General features: G+C 37.8%; 1 protein-coding gene across 1 annotated transcript; it reads right to left on the bottom strand.

Moving 5' to 3' along the window:
- Positions 1-213: 213 nt before the first annotated feature.
- LOC101157718 (CD166 antigen homolog) lies at positions 214-14,225 on the bottom strand. The gene is made up of 9 exons (XM_023962785.1): positions 14,019-14,225; positions 5,227-5,333; positions 4,552-4,771; positions 4,207-4,271; positions 2,925-3,012; positions 2,610-2,780; positions 1,698-1,822; positions 791-923; positions 214-377 (listed from the first exon to the last, which is right to left on the bottom strand). The coding sequence occupies exons 1-9, from the start codon at positions 14,062-14,064 to the stop codon at positions 214-216; spliced, it is 1,119 nt and encodes a 372-aa protein (XP_023818553.1). The 5' UTR covers positions 14,065-14,225.
- Between the last annotated feature and the right edge of the window lie 5,615 nt (positions 14,226-19,840).

The raw sequence follows: 19,840 nt of genomic DNA, 5'->3' as shown, positions 1-19,840 counted from the left end.
CACGCTTCAGGGGAACAGCGTTTCACATAACTGTTTATTGACTAATGTAATCCTTTAGTTTGACTTTATTGTTCTATATCTAACCTATCAAAGCACGCACTGATAATTGAAACAGATGGAGTCAGTACCAGATCAGTGGAGAGTCATGACCACATTAGTCAGAAAATTTGAAAATTATGCCGTCAGAAACTAGTAAAAATGTGACGACAAATTTTATCTAGTTTGAAAATGTCTGTATTTCTTTTGTTTGAGCTCAAACTTTACCTTTGTCCATACGATTTGAGGGTCCACTGAAGTATTCAGGTCAATTTTGATAGAAAATGGGTCCCTGATCATTTTGACAACCCTCCCAGAGGGGCTGAGATCCAGATGAACATCTGAAAACACACAAGTTACAGTCAAGCTGAGTTATAATTTTTTGTTTGTTTTTGAAATGGTTTATTCTATACTAATGCACTAATGCTACTTTCCTTTCCAGGTAATGTAGTTGAAGTTCAATTACTTTGCTGAGTATTGTTAGAATGCATGAATTAAATGTACTTGATGAATGTTTGCTTTAGAGCTGCTTGTACTGGACTTTTTGGTAAGGAAACCGAAAGAGGTTAGCGGCTGATGACGTCACTATCACTTTGTGGCAACCAGCTAATGCTACTTCCTCATTCTACAAATTCACATGCCTGTCATAAGTAATGAGTGTTGAATGCACTGGAAATGTAACCTGCTTGGACTTTAAAATGCTGTTCCAGAAACCTAAAAGGAAGCATGAGGGATTAATGGCACAAATACTCACAGTGAACAGTGATGTTTTGAGAGGCTTTGAGTTTCTCATTCTCAGGAAGAGAGCATTTGTAAAGGCCTGTGTCTTCTTTGCTGACCAAAGTTAAAGTGAAGATGTCTGTTTTTTCAACCCGTGTTTTCGTGCCCTAGTAGAAGAATGCAAATAGCAGTTATAGTTTGTGGTTTTATCAACAAAAATAGGCAACTAAAGACTGATGTTTAAAGGGGAAGACAATTTGGATGTCACTTCAAAACAAGTCAAGTTTATCGTGCTTTCAGCATAGGGTGTTCAAATTGGGCTCTTGCTGCCTGATACTAGAGCATGACTGCCGCCATTGGTGAATTCCTTTCATACTACGTTGACACTGGGCTTGTGCTAGGCATTCTAGAACATGCTAAATGCGTGGTCTTGAACGTGCTTTCAGCATAGGGTGTTCACATTGGACTGTTGCTGCCTGATACTAGAGCATGACCGCCTCCTACAGTTGGAAGTGGGAAATACTGAAGCGATGCAAATCTCGTGAATCTCGCTCCTTTTTTCTTTCTTTCACAGCTCTATTGTGATATGAAATACTTGGTGTCAGAGGATTCCAGTTGGGCACAAACCGCAATGATCAATTTCACTTCCACGATCAATTTTCAAACGGTTGGTACTTCAGTGAATTAAGAGGGGCGCCATCCAAATGACACAACCAAATCGAAGTTACAGATTGGTCAAACCTGGTTTAACTTTCAATGAGTGTTCAATGGCTGCTTAACACGAGTTTTGAACGGGAAATGTTTCTTTACTTTTCATTTGAAGTGGTCACTTGAACGCCGCGCTGCCGAGCCCAGTGGGAACGTACCATCACAGCTACTCTGCAACTATCATTGGAGACGTTTCCTAGCCTTGGCTGAACATCAGATGAGCTTCAACCAACCTTTTTATGAAAGAAAAAGGAGTTCGGTGGTGGGTTTCCATCACCGGCACACTTCAGCGTCACATTGGCCCCCTCCACAATTGGGGTCTTGGATACAATATCAAGACGAACTCTCTCGGATGGATCTGAGACAAACAGAAAGAAGCGTTACACAAGTAGTCTACTAAAAAAACATGAAGTGGCGTCCCAGCAGTAAATCTCTGGACACAGATCAAGTAAAGTATTGTGGAGAAACAAAGATTTGGAAAGATTTTTACTTATTTTTAATAATCGAGATCAGGTAAACCCCCTGCTTTTTTAACACAGGGCGTAAACACACACACACACACACTCGCACACGTAACCTCACTTTGACAAAAACCTTGACCATTGTTATTTATGACAGCCTTCATTGGACAATGCAGAGCCTGGATCAGCCCACTGTGAGTCTGCATAAACAAACCTAAATATATGTTGGTTTCCATGCAACAGCAAGAAGTGCATGCCTTGTGTCATATGTTAGGTGTTTTACAAAATAGATCCTTGTAAACCCAATGTTTAAGGGCTGGCTGTAAAATAAAAGTTTTTCCCTAAAACACACTAAGGATCATTGCTGCATCTTGACCCTGCAGCGGCACAGTTGTTGATTAAATGTTTCTGTTGCTGCAAAACGTATTAGATTAGAAATTGTTTGATGTTTGGTCAGAAAGAGTGGATTTCATTGAGCAAGAGAAACAAGTAAAATAAAGAAAACAGCTAAATGAACTAAATAGCTTAATATTGTATCAGTACAAATGCTATCTCACATTTGTTACGTTAATATTCTGTAATGCTCAGTCCAAAAAATTAATTAAATTGTCCGAGTACAGGCGTAGCTTAATTTGACAACATCTGGACTTCTTTGCACAAACTGGATTGTTCTGTTTCACTCACAATGAACAGCTAGCGGTTCCAGGTTGGTCTCATTGTGAATCCCCTCATAAGTGGACACACAGGTGAACACAGCCCCACCATCTTCTTTGGCTGCTACATACTGGAGCGTGGAGTGGGATGTGGACAGGCCTGTAGCAGGATCCACCTTCACACTGGGAGTGATGAAGACACCTGGAGGACATTTGACACACTCAAACAGTTAGTTCTGCACATGTGGAAATACTTTTTTTTACATCTGTGTTCCTACTCAGACGTTATTGGGGTTCATTGGTTAAAATAAAAAAGCAAAACGAATCATTAACAACACAGCGTTACCTTTTCCGTCAGCATTTAAGGTGCTTTTATTTTTTGTCCATGTAATGGTGGCTGCAGGATTTGAATCTTTTACAATGCAAGTTCCCACCTGGACACACAAACATAAAAATATCAAGCTAAACTATTATAAATGCAGTTAAATGGTTATCATTAATTGTCGTTAGAGTTCTTTTTAATTAAACATTGATAATCAAGATAAGTCATGTAGAGCCCAAGTTTAAAACCTGATAGTTTGATCACATCTGGACACAAAAATTTTAAGATTATTTTAGGGTTTCAGTTTATTTCATTTCACTATTGCTTGGTTTTCAATGCTTTATTTTGTTAAAGTGTTAAAGAGTGTAAACTCACTCAAAGATTCACCGATCCAACTCTCAACAATGCTCTAGTTAACTTAACAGGGCCATTTTGGCAAATGTTCCATCGTTCTCAGGCTAGGTTAGCATTGTTTATGAGCTGCAGTTTTCTATGGCCATCGTGTTCTTTGTGTGAGGAGGAGTGGCTTTTATATGATCACAATAGCATAAAAGTCTGACTGGGAGAATGCTGGTCAGCCTTTTGTAGCTTTGCTTCCGTCTTGACACAAAGCCTCTCAATCTTTTTCCTGATGAATCAGTGAACTCACCTCTCCAGGACTTAGGCAACTTTTGGTTTAGCCGACAAAACTACATCTTTAAGTCATCTCCATAAACCAAACACATGTTTTTGTGTCAGATACTGAATAACTGTCAAAGACGTTCATTATTTTAAAGAAAAAGAAGAAGAAAAAGCAATAAATATTTGCTGTTTTTCCAGACACTAAAACCGTGGCTGAGCTAGAACATTTTATATGAAGGGGGGAGGGGGGCAGACGAGTTTGGTAGGGGGGCAAATGAGAACAGCTGAGTGGAAGGCCATTACAAATTAAAGGATCAAATATAAGTATTTCAAACAATATTATTATTGATGAGTTATTATTCATTTGTGTTCCAAAAATAAGAATTTCCTCTTTCCATAGCATGGAAGCAGTACATAAGTTGTGCGGGGTGCTTACAGCCCAGATGGGCCAGCATTCACAATACCAGGGCGCAGGGAAATATTTGAGGAGCTCAAGATTTCATTTAACAATATTGCTTTTGTTATTTTTGAGTTACTTCAAGAAGCTTGTATTGATGGTTTCTTAATCTTTGTAAATAATAATATTGACTTAATATTTGGGGGACAGCTTTTTCTAATTTTCCAAAAATGTGGTGTAATTCTCTGCATAAAATCATCTAAACCTAAAAACAAAGCGTTATCTTACTGTGGTCAGTATATCCTTCTTCAGTGCTTCCGGCTTGTCAATTATCTCCACTGAAGACGGTTTTTCTGCAAACATAACAAAAGGCATTTGATAATCAAAAGTTATGGCAGTTTGTTTTTCAGATGAGATAAAATAAAGTCAGTTTTTAGTTCCTGTTGTAAAACGTCATAGATGAAGTTAATGTCTGAATGGATTGTTTTTTTGTAGTTTAGCTTCAGATAAATGTTAACTTTTAATTTTTTTTCTATAACCTGTAAAGCATTTTGTGAAAAAAATAACTAACAGAAACGAAGTAGCTTAATTCGACACAGAAATCGTAAAGTTAGAAGTCACTTTTAAACGTACTCTTCACTTCAACATTGACGGAATACTCGTTCACGTTAGAGGGGGACACTGCCATACAGGTGAAGATTCTCTGATCTCTGAGTGATGCTTGGCTGATGAGCAAGGAGAAATCCTTCTCCATGCTGATGCGAGAAGCATATTCCTCTGAAGCCAGAATAGTGACCTGATCGCTGGTGCTTTGTTTAATCAATAGATCTCCTGGGGTCCCATCGTCCTTTGCCTAAAGCATGAGTCCGTAAAGAAAGAGATTGGGAGGCAGTATAAGTGGTGAGACAAGAATGCAGAATTAAAAGCGTCCTTCTGAGCAGAAACACCATATTGAAAAGTAGGTTTTTTTGGTCATAGTTTTACGTTATCTTAACACAGAATAAGACAGCTTGCTGTAAATGCATTAAATTAAATTAAGGAATAATTGATTTTATTTAAACTTCCTGTAGCATGTGACTCTAAACCTACAGGAAACACTAAAGTTTCAAATGCAGTAACTTCCACTGGCCAATATTTTAATTCATGAAAACCCCATGGGGGTCAAATTTGGCAATTGTATAAATTTCTTTTCCAATTTTTTTTTTGGGTGACTGTTATTTGCTGCTACCCAAAATCAATAAACAAAAAAATTACAACATTATTTTAAAAGACTACAAACAAACAAAAAAACAAACTGAAGATACTTACGTATTTCCACTTGACAAAAACCAAACCATCTACAGGCACCTTTCCACCATTGCAGGGTACGGTGATGGTCTTTCCATACCATGCGGTGATATTTTCATGTCCTTGCACTGAAATGAAACAATAATACAGGGTTACTATTCATACAAACAAAAAGATCGATCACAACTCTAATTCACACAAACAAACACCTAGACATTTGTAAGATGGATTTTTTTCTGCGTCTTGGGTCCATACTTAACCGAGGAATGCCAAAAATCTTTGAGGTATTTTTCTTAACTGGGACTGCTTAGATAACCCACATGGAGCCCTTAATTACAAAACAGTCCGCCTTCTTCTATCTCAGGTCAAGACCATGAGGGGAATTCAACTAAATTATAGGTGGGGTCATTTTACAGAAACTGTCTTTGCATAGCTGAAGCTTCAGACCAATCCTTGTTTGCTTCATGCTTGGCTTTTCTGCTTGACACTGCACATATCTACCGCGGCTCTCAGTTGGCTTTACTCCAACATACTTGAAAAACTATGAAAGTATTCTGCCAGGGGGAGGATTTTAGCTCCCACTGCTTCTCCACTGGTGTGTCACAGGGTTCTGTTCTCATCCTCACAAAGATATGGAGAAATCTGAGGGTCACTAGTGATATCCAGCTCACCAACAGACTCCCTGGCAGACATCAGCGATACTGTTTTTTTTAAATCTACAACACAAACCTTATCGTTTAGGTTATGGATTTAAACTTTTAGAGATGAAAATTGTCTATATAAGAGAATAAAATTTACCAAAGGGCTACATCTATATGAAAAGTGTGACTTAATAAAAGTATGGTCAGACTATTATTGTTATCACCTAAATGACCTTTAGGGTCAAATACCACAGACTTTTTTTTTTAACTCCAATGATGTCTTAGATGCCCTCTACCATTAACACACATTTAAGACATTTATTCTAGAATTCACACAATTTAGTTGAAGATTCAAGATTCAAGAACAATTTTATTGATCCCCGAAGGGAAATTTAGAGTTGCACAGTGTTGATTGATTTCCACATTTATTGAGAACGGTAGACAGTGTAAATGACAGGGGAGTGTACATTTTTAGGAAGCAGCACAGAATCAACCCTGGAGGTGATGAAGAGGACTTTAGAGAAACCTTACAAGGAACTGAAAAGGTTCCATGTGAGGGAGGAGAAAAACTGCTTTAGGGCTCTGCTATGGTGGTAATGGAGGAAAATGAGTCATTTCAACTTGACAGCTCTTATGATGGGCTACAGAAGTTCCTTTGATAGTGGTTGACTAGTGATGATCAAGAGGACATAAGAATTTGTGATGACCAACAACCAGTCCTGGCTGAACTTTCACTTCTGCTGAAATATTCCAGATAACACATATCCAAAGAAGCGTTCTACAAGGAAGATTCCCTCTGCACCATTTAAAAACAGATTCCAAATTAAACTAAACCCGGTTCAGTGGAAACAGCAGTTTGTAACCAATGTTGACATCCCAATTGACATAATGAATGAATGAATGAATGAATGAATGAATGAATGAATGAATGAATGAATGAATGAATGAGTCTTTAGTTATAAAGCACTTTACAACTCCTTTGGGGTACCAAAGTGCTTCTCAACAAAAGGAAGACAGATTGATAAATGATGATAAGTGTCAGAATACTTATATTTTTCATTTACAAGACTTATGTGTTGAATTTTTGAAAAACAAAAACATACTCTTGAAAGAAAAGCAAAGTCTCGCCCCAGTTATTTTTACAAAATCTTATGGAGTCTAGTTGCAAATTAATTTTGTAGGTCTGAAATGCAGAATCAGCCTTTCGTAGACGATATGGTTTCAGGTTTTTTCATTAATTGTTCCCAATTGTATTTAATCAGTAATTTATTTTATAATTTCTGTGAAATGGTTTCTGATTTAAAAAAATACATTTTCAGTGGGAAGTACTATGATGGTCATTTTTGTGCCAGAGTTCAAGTGCTCTTAAATCACATGAAATGTTCTTGTCAGGGGTCATGGCTATAGTGCCGGAAGACAGCTGACAAAGAGCAGATGATTTCTGGCAGGGGGAACACGCACCCACACAAAGCAACTTCCTATTTGTTCCAAAAGTACACCAAAAAATAATGTCTTTCATCACTGTGTTTGGGCCTCGGCTACAAAATTTCCCACAGAAGCAACAACCTCCTTTAGTGTGTTGAGCAAACGGACTGCACAGATGCAGAGGAAGAGAATGAACTGTTTCAGTCAGCAGGATGGGGAGCCACCAGCCTGTCTGAGGAGCAGCAAGATCCTTGTCCTTTTGGGCCACACAAACCTCTGAGTCCCTTGTTAAAAAAACCAAAACAAACAAAAATGTCTTTCATTACTTCATAACCCCTTAATCTAAACAAACAATGGATACTATCACTCTTGTTTTTGGAACTCTGGAGGCAATGTCCGAGAAAATTGCAGCTAATTAGCCTCTAAGGAAAGGAATTTGAATCTCTGGGAAATACCAGTTTCCATTATTCTCCATATTGGTCACATTTTGGATGAGGGGAGTCGGTTACTCAGCGGAGGTCCAGGACCGGAAGCAGAGATAGTTTAACTGAGTTCAAAAGAGAAATGAAGTTTAAAGATGATGAAAATTGTGTTTTTAACGTGTTCTTGTGGCAAGACATATATTAAGTATTTTTTTTTCTTTTTTCAAATTGTTGTGAACCAGGAGCAGATAAAAGAAAAAAAAGCTGGGAGGAAAAGACCTTAGTTGTGATGTCGAAAATACGCTGGGCGGGCCACCAGCTTCCTGCTCCGCTTCATAACTGAGTCCCACCCTCAACTCAGTGGTGAATTTTTAATGAACTACTGCTGCTCTGCCAAAACTATGTCCTAGTAAATGACAGACATTTTTTGGTGTGGCTAAAACCGGCATAATCATAATTAAAGACCACTGGAAACGCTTTGAAAAACCTCATAAGATGATCGGAGCGGGAAATGCACTTAACTCCAGATTTCTTTATAGGAAAGAGGCTAAAATCTGCAGCCTGATTTCTTGCTAACTTGTTATAGCTACTGAATAAATCTGATTCTAAACAGGAAAAAACAGCTAAATCTTCCCAAATCCAATTATATGTATGTGGAGAGGAAAAAAAGAAAAGGAAAATCTACAGAAAAATCTGACTCTGAAATTCAAGACGTGCCTTTCAAAGCTCAACTTCTTTCAGTTTCATGGCTTCCTGGTTCTGGCTGGAGCAGCTCTTGTTGTTGCATCGGTTTCATGTGACTTTACAGTATATGACGCTTCAGCTCAACCTGTGACTCTAAAAATGAATCAAGATTGGGAAGAGACACCGCAAATGTAGGTTGTGTCTGAATTCCTTCACTACTTAGTGCACTATATAGTGCCTGTGCCATTTTGTAGTGCTGCTGTCCAAATCCACACTTCCAAAATGGAGTGCCTTAGAAATTTCCCAGAAGTCTCTGTAAAAAAGTCATCAATGCGCAGTAGATTGGCGAATATAGACCACAATGCATTGCCTTTGAACAATTTTTCATGTGAAAAAAAAGCATTTTAATATATTTTTTTTAAATCATTCAAGTTTACATCTTCAGAACACAGTGGATTCATAAATAGTCTTTGTAAAATGTTCATATGGAATAGGTTTTTACTTTAGGAAATCGGTGATGTCATATTTGCCGTTTAAAATACAAAAACTGCAGTGAGCATGGTGCTCATATTGTTTTTAAAATCCAGGACACGTGATAGTCCCACACTATATAGTTTTTTAGTAGTTAGGGAGTAGGTAGGGAATTCAGACATAGCCTTAAAGGCTTGATGACAGCCTTAGTGTACAAAGGCAGGTTTGACTGGAGCCTCCAAAAACATGCAGAACAACAAACAACACAGAGAAACTGATACATTTACTTTAAAAAAAGCACCAAGAAGCTTAACCATGTTCAACCAATAGTGAACTAGTGGCCCAGTGGAGCACCAGTTAAGCGTTTATTTATGATAAAGAGCATGGTGATCTTCATACAGCATGTCAATAGACAAATTCTGAGGAGCTTAATTACAGTGGCTGCATAACAGGAATGTAGTGAAGTTGGTTTTGTTGAGGCCTTGAGGCTGTGAATCAGAGCAATGGTATGTGGAGGTTCCACCAAAGGATGAAACTTGGTCACGTTGCCATGAGGTGCGTAGCTTCTTCTTCTTTTCTCTGAAAATCCAACTTTTTTCCCCCAAGAATTATTCTCTACCCTATTAAGTCACTTTAATACTTTGAATATCACTTACAGCTATGAGGAATTGAGTTGCCACCAACTTTTGTTTTATTTTTTTCTTCCGATCATTTTCCTTCCAGAAGTAAAAATGACAGAATAACCAATAACACATTTCAATAGTTTTAGACTGACCCTCACAATATTTAGATTTCAACAAATCTGATGATTTTTTTTAAAGCCTTAACTTATACTTTTCCCTAACATTAAGTATTGGGGAAAACTAAAGTAGTATTGCCTGTATCTGTGGCAACTTGAAACCAACAGCAGTTTGAAAATTAAATTACATCATTTGTGTGTCAGGTTCCAAAAATGTAAAACTACCGGTACATGAAAACCGATTTATTACTGGACAGAAAGATATTTGGAGAAAAAGTGAGGAATGCAGATCCTTTTCACAGTGAAATAGGTTGATGATGAGTCCCAGTGGAGCCAAGCAGAGTAGGACACAGTGCAATTTGTAATACTCTGTTCTTAGGTCTGTTTTTATCCAGAACACCACCACACAAAACAATGTACTTTCAGAGAATTGATTTTTCTATTCCAAAGTCTTTCATTTTTAATTAAGTACATCTGAAAAGTAAAGCTTAACAGAAGAGGCTTCCTTAAAATGTTGATTTTTTGGAATTACAATACACTCAACTTGTAAGGAAAGTTACGTAAAATAAATAAAATATAATATAATTTACCAATAAAACAACCAATAAAAACAACTATTTCCAGGTGTACGGCCAAAATTCAAACAAAAGGTAATTATAACCTTACATTACATAATAGATACAAGAGTTTTAGATGTTCTGGATTTTTCCGAGAAATGTGTTGTCAAAGTTCACGTTGGTGACTGTAACTGATGTTTCTGATGTTACTTTTAAATACTGATGTATTTAAAAAAGAAAAAAAAACTTAGCAAACTGAGGGAAGTTTTTCAAATAATGAGTTTGGTGCATAAATATTACGAAATAAATGGCTGTATCAATGATGCACCTATTAGGAAGATTTAAAAATATTCATGTCATGTTTATTTTTATTTCTAATTCTTCATTTGGAATTTTCATTTACAATTCAAAACTGTCTGTTTCTTACTGTTGTTCTTCTACAAACACTGATCATTTGTTCTGTACAAAGGTCCTGTAGGGTCTAAATTGTTTTCGTGCTCTGCCTATTTCTCTTTTCTCATTGTCTTTCCCCATCAGTTAGGGGGTTGGATGTGTGAAAGGAGTGGGGGGCTGTCTGTAGGTACAGGGAGGGGGCCCTATTTTCTTTTTTTTTCTTTTTGTGCTTGTTTTTTTTAATTTTCATGCTTGTTTTTATATTATTTTGTTTTGTTTGAATGTAAAGCACTTTGTGTTGTGCTTTTATATGAAAAGTGCTTTATAAATAAAGTTTGATTGATTGATTGACCGATTGATAAATGAGATGCGGAACCAGAAACTTTTGGGTAGGAACAGGGAAAATTGGTTCTACTTTTTGCATGAGCACAAAAAAAAGAATGATTGAAAATTCTGAAACATTTTCTAGTCAGATCATTCTGGAATTTTCCTTTATCACACTTTAATTAAAAACTGTAGTTTATTTTTTACTTTAGAGTAATTATTTTTGTTTTAAGATATGAAGGATTCTTTGAAAACACAGTCTACTATGTGAAAATCAAAAATAACTGATGCACCACACTGGCTGTAAACCTTGTTGAGGCAATTTTTAAGTCAACATAAAAGTATGTGGAAGGTAAAAAAAAAAGTATTTTAACACTAGTTTGTTGGAGAGAGGGTTAGATGTCAGTATGTTAAAAAAGTCAAATAGAAATTAAAATTAAAAAAGTTATTGGGGTGCTTCAGGGATCCATCCTCAGTCCTAAGTTGTTCTTAATATATTTTAACCCTCAAGAACCCATGGTGCACAACAAACAGTACGATAGTTCATCAGAAATTCACCTGAGAGTTGTGGGCGAGCCCAAAGAACATTTTTTTCAAAGTCAACAGTTGACTGCTTCCTCTTAGTTTACAGAACTGATGTCATTCTGAGACACCCAGTGTGACCTCTGGGGCACAAAGCCTTTCAACATGTGCAGGCAGGGGAAGAACCAACACAAAAAGTGGATGAAAATGTAGCATGGAAAAACTGTGATAGGGACTTATTGTTGTGTCGTTACACTTCCTTTCATCCAAATTTCTAAACCCACCTTGTCTTGCTCAGGCTCAGGGTTGCTGGAACCACTATAGGTAGTGAAGGCGGGGTGCACCACAGACCAGTCCATCGCAGGGCCACACAGAGACAAACTAAGCTGGGCTTCAACCTATACTCTAATATTTATGTCTATTTTTTTGTTACGCCGAAGGAGGGTCTAAGGGCAGGGATGCCCAGTTTAGTTTAGTCTGTTTAGATGGTTTAGAATTGACCTATTGAATTCTATGACTTCATGTTCCTTATGATTTCATGTTTACAATTATAAGTAAGAATCTTATTGAGACGACTATTGCTGTAATATTGGGCTTTATAAATATAATTGAATTGAATTGGTCATAATGCATTTTGTTATTTATATCCATTACCACATTTGTGACTAAATTAAATGAAAAAAAAACCTAAAACATCTTTTCATAAACAATGAAATTGCCTTTCTTTCATTTTCCGCTCCACAGTTGGAGGTGGATAAACGCCTTCACACACTGACTAGATACGTTTAGGTGCAATTTGCCAAGTATTTGTAACACAATGAATGAGAATAACTAAAACAGTGTTTTGGGAACTAACTGCATTACTACCAATAGAGGCACAGACAAACAGCCCATAAATCTGAGTGTACAATGGTGCCTTCACTTGCTGCCATCTCCCTCTGACATTCTTCCACATGTTTTTTTTTCTTAGCATGTCGCTCAGCACTTTTCACTGCGCTGGAAGTTCTCAGGCGGAAATTCTCCCACAGTCACGCTTTTGTAGCTATCAAATGACATGTGTCATCATTTTAAGGTGGAATGATATGGTTCTCTGAGTTATATGTAAACCAGTCTCCTGTGAGTCACACTTCCTCACCTAAGGAGTGTCTTGTGTCTAAGGGCAACCGTTCACACATGACTGATATCAGTTCTACTTTTGAAGACCCGTCCCTGTATTTTTGGGTGCTATCATTTTGGAGAGTCAGGTGCTTTTCTGGTTAGGTCATCACATCAGAAGGGGAATCCCTGCCCCGCCTGGTACAAACATGGGCCGTATGAGGCCACAGCTTTTCCCCAGTGCAGCACAAAGTTCAATCCACACCAATTTAAACTTTTTTTCCCACTTTTATTTGCAGATCAACCACACCTTGTTTTTCATCTTCAGGCTAGTGAGAATGGGATGAATGGAAAGCTATTTAAACTGTGTTTACATAAATTTACTTCACCGTGCTGACTGGGAAAATAATGGAGTGAGTTGTGTTCAGGTGGGGAAACAGAAAAAGAAAATTGAGTTTATCTTCACCTTAAAGCATTGTGACCCTATGACATATGCTTGAAACTGTTAAACTTCATGCCATATGTCGCTACTTTGCAACTTACCATATCCTCCTCTCAATATATTTAAACGTCAGAAACATTGAAGAATATTTTTTATAACCCCTGAGTACCATTAGGAAGACATTTATAAACTTTTATGTATATATATAAATGTTTATTTTATGACACAGAATCCATTTCTGATATTGTTCTGTTCCACTGAAGTCACCATGGGCTCTTATGGGTTAAGTTAAGACGGAACTACCAAACTCACCCATCAGGTTTTGCAGTTGGATGGCATTTTACTGAAATAGTTTTGATGTGTCATCCAAAGTATAACCATTGTTTTTTCTTTTGTTTGTTTGTTTTTTAGAGTTTGCTTGACTTCTGTAATTCTGAATACTCTGTGAATCGTTAATGAATTCTTTATTCGAACACATGCTGACTGTAATTCTGATAGAGTCAATGCAATCGCTATGTATCAACATCTTTATGGACGATGTTATCATACTCACTGGTAGCCGAACTATTATCAATAGTTATGATTATGAGATTCCAAAATCTCCTTCAATGACAGTAGTTTCTTTTGAAAGATGGTTCAGTTTGGTGTAGTTCAAGTATTGTTCACAGTAAATCACATGTTATGGAGAATTGCGTTGATCTTGACGGATAACACAAAAGACATTCATTTGAAGTCATTCATTCATCTGAAGTCACTGACTTTCCGACTTTTATTCTCTAGAAACAAAACGACTTTGAAGTTACATTATTAGTCATGTTACCATGATAAAACGCACAGTAATAACCAAACACAAGAAATTGTGAAGACGTCAAGCTTTTATTTTTAAATTTGAAAAGCAAAATTCTCCTCTAGGTTAGGCTCTGAGTCGCTTTTAAGAGGAAATGTTTCACTTTAGCGCGAGCGGAACCTCTTTTTTCCCAGTTTCCCCTGAAGGAGCCGACAGTTTCGTACTCAGACAGGCAGGCTTCGAGGCATTTTGGAGAGTAAAGTAATTCAAGCAGGTGAGCTTCGACTCGCCTTTGATCTAACGAGGCTTACCTGCGACGCAGAGGAGAACCAGCGGGAGGAACGCAGTCAAATCCATGACCCTGAGAGGAGCAACCTTGCCGGCGTGAGAAGAAGGTAGATCAGTGTCTCAGCTGCGTTTGACGACACGAGGTCAAAAACCACAAACTCCAGAGCCCGTCCATACAGCAAAGGGGCAGGTAGGAAGAAGTGAAAGCAGTTTACGACATGAAGGGGGAGGTTCTCCGTTTTCACGGTGTCATTCGTGAAGCCTTCGTGAAGCCTTAGAGTGCTGTGGGAAAAAAAAGTTATCCCGGGATAAAATAAAAAACTTGTGGAAATACAGAGAATTAGCACTTTTAAACTTGTTTAAACTAACAGACTCAACATTATAACCACTGCTGCAGACAATTAGGGATTTTTTTTAAAACAAAAACTTATTAGTTTTGAGGGAACTTTCAATTCAATTTTTTTTGGGTCACATATACTACAAAATGTAGTAAAATGTATTGCACAAGAGAGTACCAAAGGTTTCAGTCTGGTCATTTTCTGATGTTGATTTTAGAACATACGGAGCCCGTGTAATGACATTAAAAAATTACAATATATCTTGTTCCCACAAAATACGATTCCATTCCCACAAGATAATATTGCATTCCCACTTGATACTTTTGCGTTCCCTTGAAATGATTAACTTGTGCGAACGAAAAAATTAATTCGTTCGAACGCAATAATTATTCACGTCATAAGTCATTCATAAACACGGATATGCTCTCTGTCCGGCCCCAAAAGCCGCTTTCAGCGGTAACTTCCGTGTCTCTGTGACCCACATTTGTTCAAGAAAGGAAATAGAAAAACAAGAATGATGATCAATGATTATTGTCTCAATGAATATAAAAATATATAAGATTTATGATACCTAAGCTTGCTGCCTTGCCATACGATTCACCGGACATAGTTCCTAGCTCCGCTGTGGAGCTCTTTTGCTTGTCTTGCCGGCATTCAGGCAGCTAGCTGGCCGGTAGACAGACAGCCAGCTGATATTGTAGTTTAGGGTCGAATAGGAATAATAATATTCAGGACTTGTCTTTTATTAACTTACTCTTTAGCAGTCGCTTTACGAAGGCTACATGCTAACTAGCCGATCATTTATCCTGTTATTCACGTCATAGATTTACAGATACCTTCACATTTCTGTCTGTGTGTGTCTCATTACATTGCATTACATTACAAGACACAGAGGATGTTTAGAGATCAGATTTATTTATTTTAAAAAGCACAAGAGCATCGATCGGAAATAACGTTCATTCACACGATCCTGGTACGCTCTCCGTCCATCTTGCTGCAAAATCCGCTTTCTGCCGCTACTTCCGTGTCTCTGTGAGCATTCAATAGGAGTAAAAATAAAAGTTAGAATGATCGATCTATTATTGTCCCGATGAAAATCAGAAAAATATCATAAGATTAGGCTGGCTACTTCACTTACCAGACTTATGCTCATAGCATCACAAACATGGATGTGAGCAATATCCCAAGATGCATCACGCTTACCCAAGATGCATTTCGATCAGCCAATCATTGGTCTTGTTGTTACACCTCAGTTACAGGAACACGGTGATTGGCCGTAATGCATCTTGGGTATGTGTGATGCATGACGGGATATTGCTCACAGCCATGTTTGTAATGCTAGGAGTTAAAAGCTAAGTCCGGTTCATTCTTGTTTTTCTATTTCCTTTCTTGAACAAATGTGGGTCACAGAGACACGGAAGTTACCGCTGAAAGCGGCTTTTGCGGCCGGACAGAGAGCATATCCGTGTTTATGAATGACTTATGACGTGAATAATGATTGCGTTCGAAAGAATTCGATATTTCGTTCACACGAGTTAATAATTTCGAGGGAACGCAATAGTATCTTGTGGGAACGCAATATTATCTTGTGGGAACGGAATAGTATTTCGTGGGAACAAGATATATTTTAATTTTTTAATGTCAGGACACGGGCTCCATAAGAACATGGCTTCTGCAGAGTGGTTCCTTAAAATTTGCCTCTGAGATGTGAGTGGGACCAATGGCGGGGAGTAAGCTTGCTCTCACTTCCCATCATCAATCTGTTGGCAATATTGGAGCTATCCAGCCGCAGAGTTTTGAGTCAGATGCCAACTTAGACAAGGAAAACGAAAATGTATATGGATCTACAGGTAGGTAGACTGTGGCTTTTAGTTGTAGCTCCTACTTCTTCTTTCTCTTTCGGCTTTTCCCATCAGGGGTCGCCACAGCGAATCATCCTTTTCCACCTCACGCTATCATGAACATCTTCTACCCTAACATTAGCCAACTTCATGTCCTCTGTTAAGACATCCATGTATCTCCTCTTTGGCCGTCCTCTTGCCCTCCGGCCAGGCAGCTCCATCTCCAACATCTTTCTACCAATATATCCACTATCCCTCCTCTGAACATGTCCAAACCATCTCAGTCTGGCTTCTCTGACTTTGTCGCTAACACAGGCAACATGAGCCGTCCCTCTGATGTACTCGTTCCTTATCCTGTCTAACCTGGTCACTCCTAAGGAGAACCTCAACATCTTCATCTCCGCTACCACCATCTCAGCCTCTTGTCTCTGTCTCACTGCTACCGTCTCTAACCCATAGAGCAGAGCTGGTCTCACCACTGTCTTGTACACCTTTCCTTTGAGTCTTGCTGACACTCTTCTGTCACACAACACTCCTGACACTTTCCTCCACCCGCTCCAACCTGCCTGCACTCGCCTCTTCACCTCTTTTCCACACTCCCCATCACACTGAACTGTTGACCCCAAGTACTTAAACTCCTGCACCTTCTTCACCTCAGCCCCCTGTAACCTAACGCTTCTACCTTGATCCCTCTCGTTCAGACACATGTATTCTGTCTTACTACGACTAGTTAGTTAGTTAGTTAGTTGTAGCTCCTACATCACTACTAAAAGGTTTTTCACAACGATTTGAATAAAGAAAAACTTAGAAAATCTATTTTGAGCGTAATTTTCTTAATATGTCCTCCATCATTAGAAAAATTCTAAAAGAACATGTTAAAAACACCAAAAACACATTTTTCATCGGGGTGGGTCTCAAGTATAAGAACAGTTTTTATAAAAAGGTATTAGTATTAAAGTAAGTAAGTATTAAAAAAAATGCAATAAAATATTTGACTCTATAGCCTACTATACAGTATATCCAGCAAAGTGTTCATGAGCTGCAAAGTGTAGCAACCTCGTAAAGTGTCAAGACTGTGCAGAGATTGTGTAGTGAGTCTTCTGTTAAGAAACAGCTGAGGTAGAACAGTGTGTTGTGTGTGCGCGTGTGTGTGTGTGTGTGTGTGTGGAGAGGCTAATTCCAGGAAGACCAGGGACTAGGTGTTATTCCTGTTAAGGGCCCAATAAGCTCCTCCTCATCCCCTGCCTTCAGGGAACAGAAACATTTTCCTGACCTAAACAGAAAAAAGGTCGGGGAAAATCTTTTCAAAGTTTAGAATTTGTCTTTTTCACACACATCACACACACAACTGTTACAAAATTAGTTCATCATTTGAATTTTGTTAGTTTTTTTCAGTGTTTTCGTTGTAAACCTCTAGATTTGAGAGCGTTTAGGCGGCACCCTTCAAACACTCCAACAATGTAGTCATGATTAATTAGATGACTATCTTTATTATGGTAAGGTGAGGCAGCTTTGCTTGTGACACATTCCAAATGCAGGAGTGAATGGGAAGTGCTTTAAGAAACAAAAACAAACAAGACCATTAAGAGTTTAGTATCTGAAAGTACAGAAAATAGAAAAGAACATTTACTTTGGGCTTCAATGTAAATATGGTTAAAGGACTTCAGGGCTTTTCAGGAAGCTGTTTTTTTTATTTTATTGTGCAGGTTTACCCAGTTTGATTCCGACTCAAAGCTCCACCAGCTGATTGGTTCCCACAGACTTTAGAGTTTGCGAACCACAAGCATTAAAACAGTGAATGTAAGCAGACTACTTTATGTTTCCTAAAAAGATCTGAAGGTAGACCTAACAATAAGGGAAACATGTCAAGTAAAAATGCAAGTGAACGTGTTGCATATTTCTCTGGCATGTTGTATAAGTCACAAATCCCTTTCACGACTGGTTCTGCGCTTTACAAGGTGCCTGTGAACGCAGCACGATTTATGGAGTCACATGACTTCTAAGTGTGACATCATTGCTGTGTCTGGGTAATTCCGATCTCTGTGCATTTTTTTGGGAAAACCCTTTGTTTGTTTATTTCTCAGAGGGGAATTAAGGGACATTTCAGGCTGGACTCAAACAGAGTTTAATGTCCAAATATCACATCATATGCTATGATGTCCATAGGCTGTGGATGTCTGTAAGAGTTTAAACAGTCCATCTTTGAATAGTGAAGAGGAGCTCAAGTGTTAAATTGAATTCCATCCACCCGTTTTTTTAAGTCTAACCCCTTTCAGGGTCAGGAGGTTGCTGGAGCCTATCCCATCCACTGTTAGGCAAAGAGGAGAAAAACCCTGCGAGGTCCCTTAATTGATTTAAATTTTTTATTTTTAAAATTACAACAATGAGGTAACTAAAATACATAAATATAGCAGTATTGAAACGCTGAAACCCAGATTACAAAAAGGTCTGTATTACTGAAATATGGAGCTATAAAACAGCTGGAAGTTAAAAAGCAGAAGTTCATTTTATTCATTAAAATGCAATATTAACTTTTGAACTGCGTATCTTTATGTTTTATCCAATTATTTGACCATTTTCATAATTTATAATTGGGATTTCTTTTCTTTTCCTGACCCACTCTTGGCAACCATAGCACAAAAATAGATGAAGTCATTAATCCAGATATTTAGATTGTGAATGACATAATAAAGTAAACATTTATTTTTTTATTATCTAGTATAATATGCTTGTTTCCTGTTTGTTTTTTCGACTTTAATATAACTCTTTGACATCTACCCAAAGGTGGAAAGACCTGCTAAATTGTCTGCAGATTGTCTCATGAAAACATCCCAGGTGTTGCTAAAATCAGTAAGGAATAAATTTAAGAACCCAGATGATGTCCTGATGCTGCGTCTCGAGAAGACCATAGCTCAATCATTTTCATTAGAATGAGGAAACATCTAATGGAACCTCGGTGCACTTCCACTGAGTTTAAACATGGTTAAGCAGAGAGTCCTTCAAAAACCAGGTGCAGAGGTGACATATTCTATCTCCACCTATACCCAGCCTTTAAACGAAACCATTGAGTAGAAAAACTACACTGAAAAAACATGCCTCAAAAAATTAGTCAAAAATTCAGAAATGTTTTTTATAAATTAACAAAACATGTCATTTTAAGAATAGATCACCCAGAATGTACAGAAGAATTAAACAACTTCAAATAATAATCTATGGCATGTAGGGCTGCACGATTTGAGGAAAACTTGCGATATGCGATATTAGAGATTAATATTGCGATAACGAAATAATTTGTGGTATATAAAAAAATAGAAAAATGCCAAAAACATCATTCCCATTTCATTGCAACAGTTTAAACTTACACTCCAAATGACCCTCATTGACATAGGTGACAAACATCTAACATGATAGGCCTCCATCTGATTGGTAAACAATGAGAAAGCGTCCATCTGATTGGTCAAAGCATAAAGGGATTTATTTGATTCGTTAAAAGCGTCAAGCTGCCATAAGATTGTTTTAACACATTTTGGGTTTACGATTTATTGCGATATTCGCAGTCTTTTGCGATATGCCTATTGCAGAGCTGGATATTGCGATAACGATAAATGTGCGGTATATTGTGCAGGCCTAATGGCATCCTATAGGTATGCTTCTTTTAGCTTCCCA

The sequence above is a fragment of the Oryzias latipes genome, chromosome 14, assembly GCF_002234675.1.
Source record: "Oryzias latipes chromosome 14, ASM223467v1".
NCBI classification, from domain to species: Eukaryota; Metazoa; Chordata; class Actinopteri; order Beloniformes; family Adrianichthyidae; genus Oryzias; species Oryzias latipes.
This window is presented reverse-complemented; position numbering and strand designations above follow the sequence as displayed.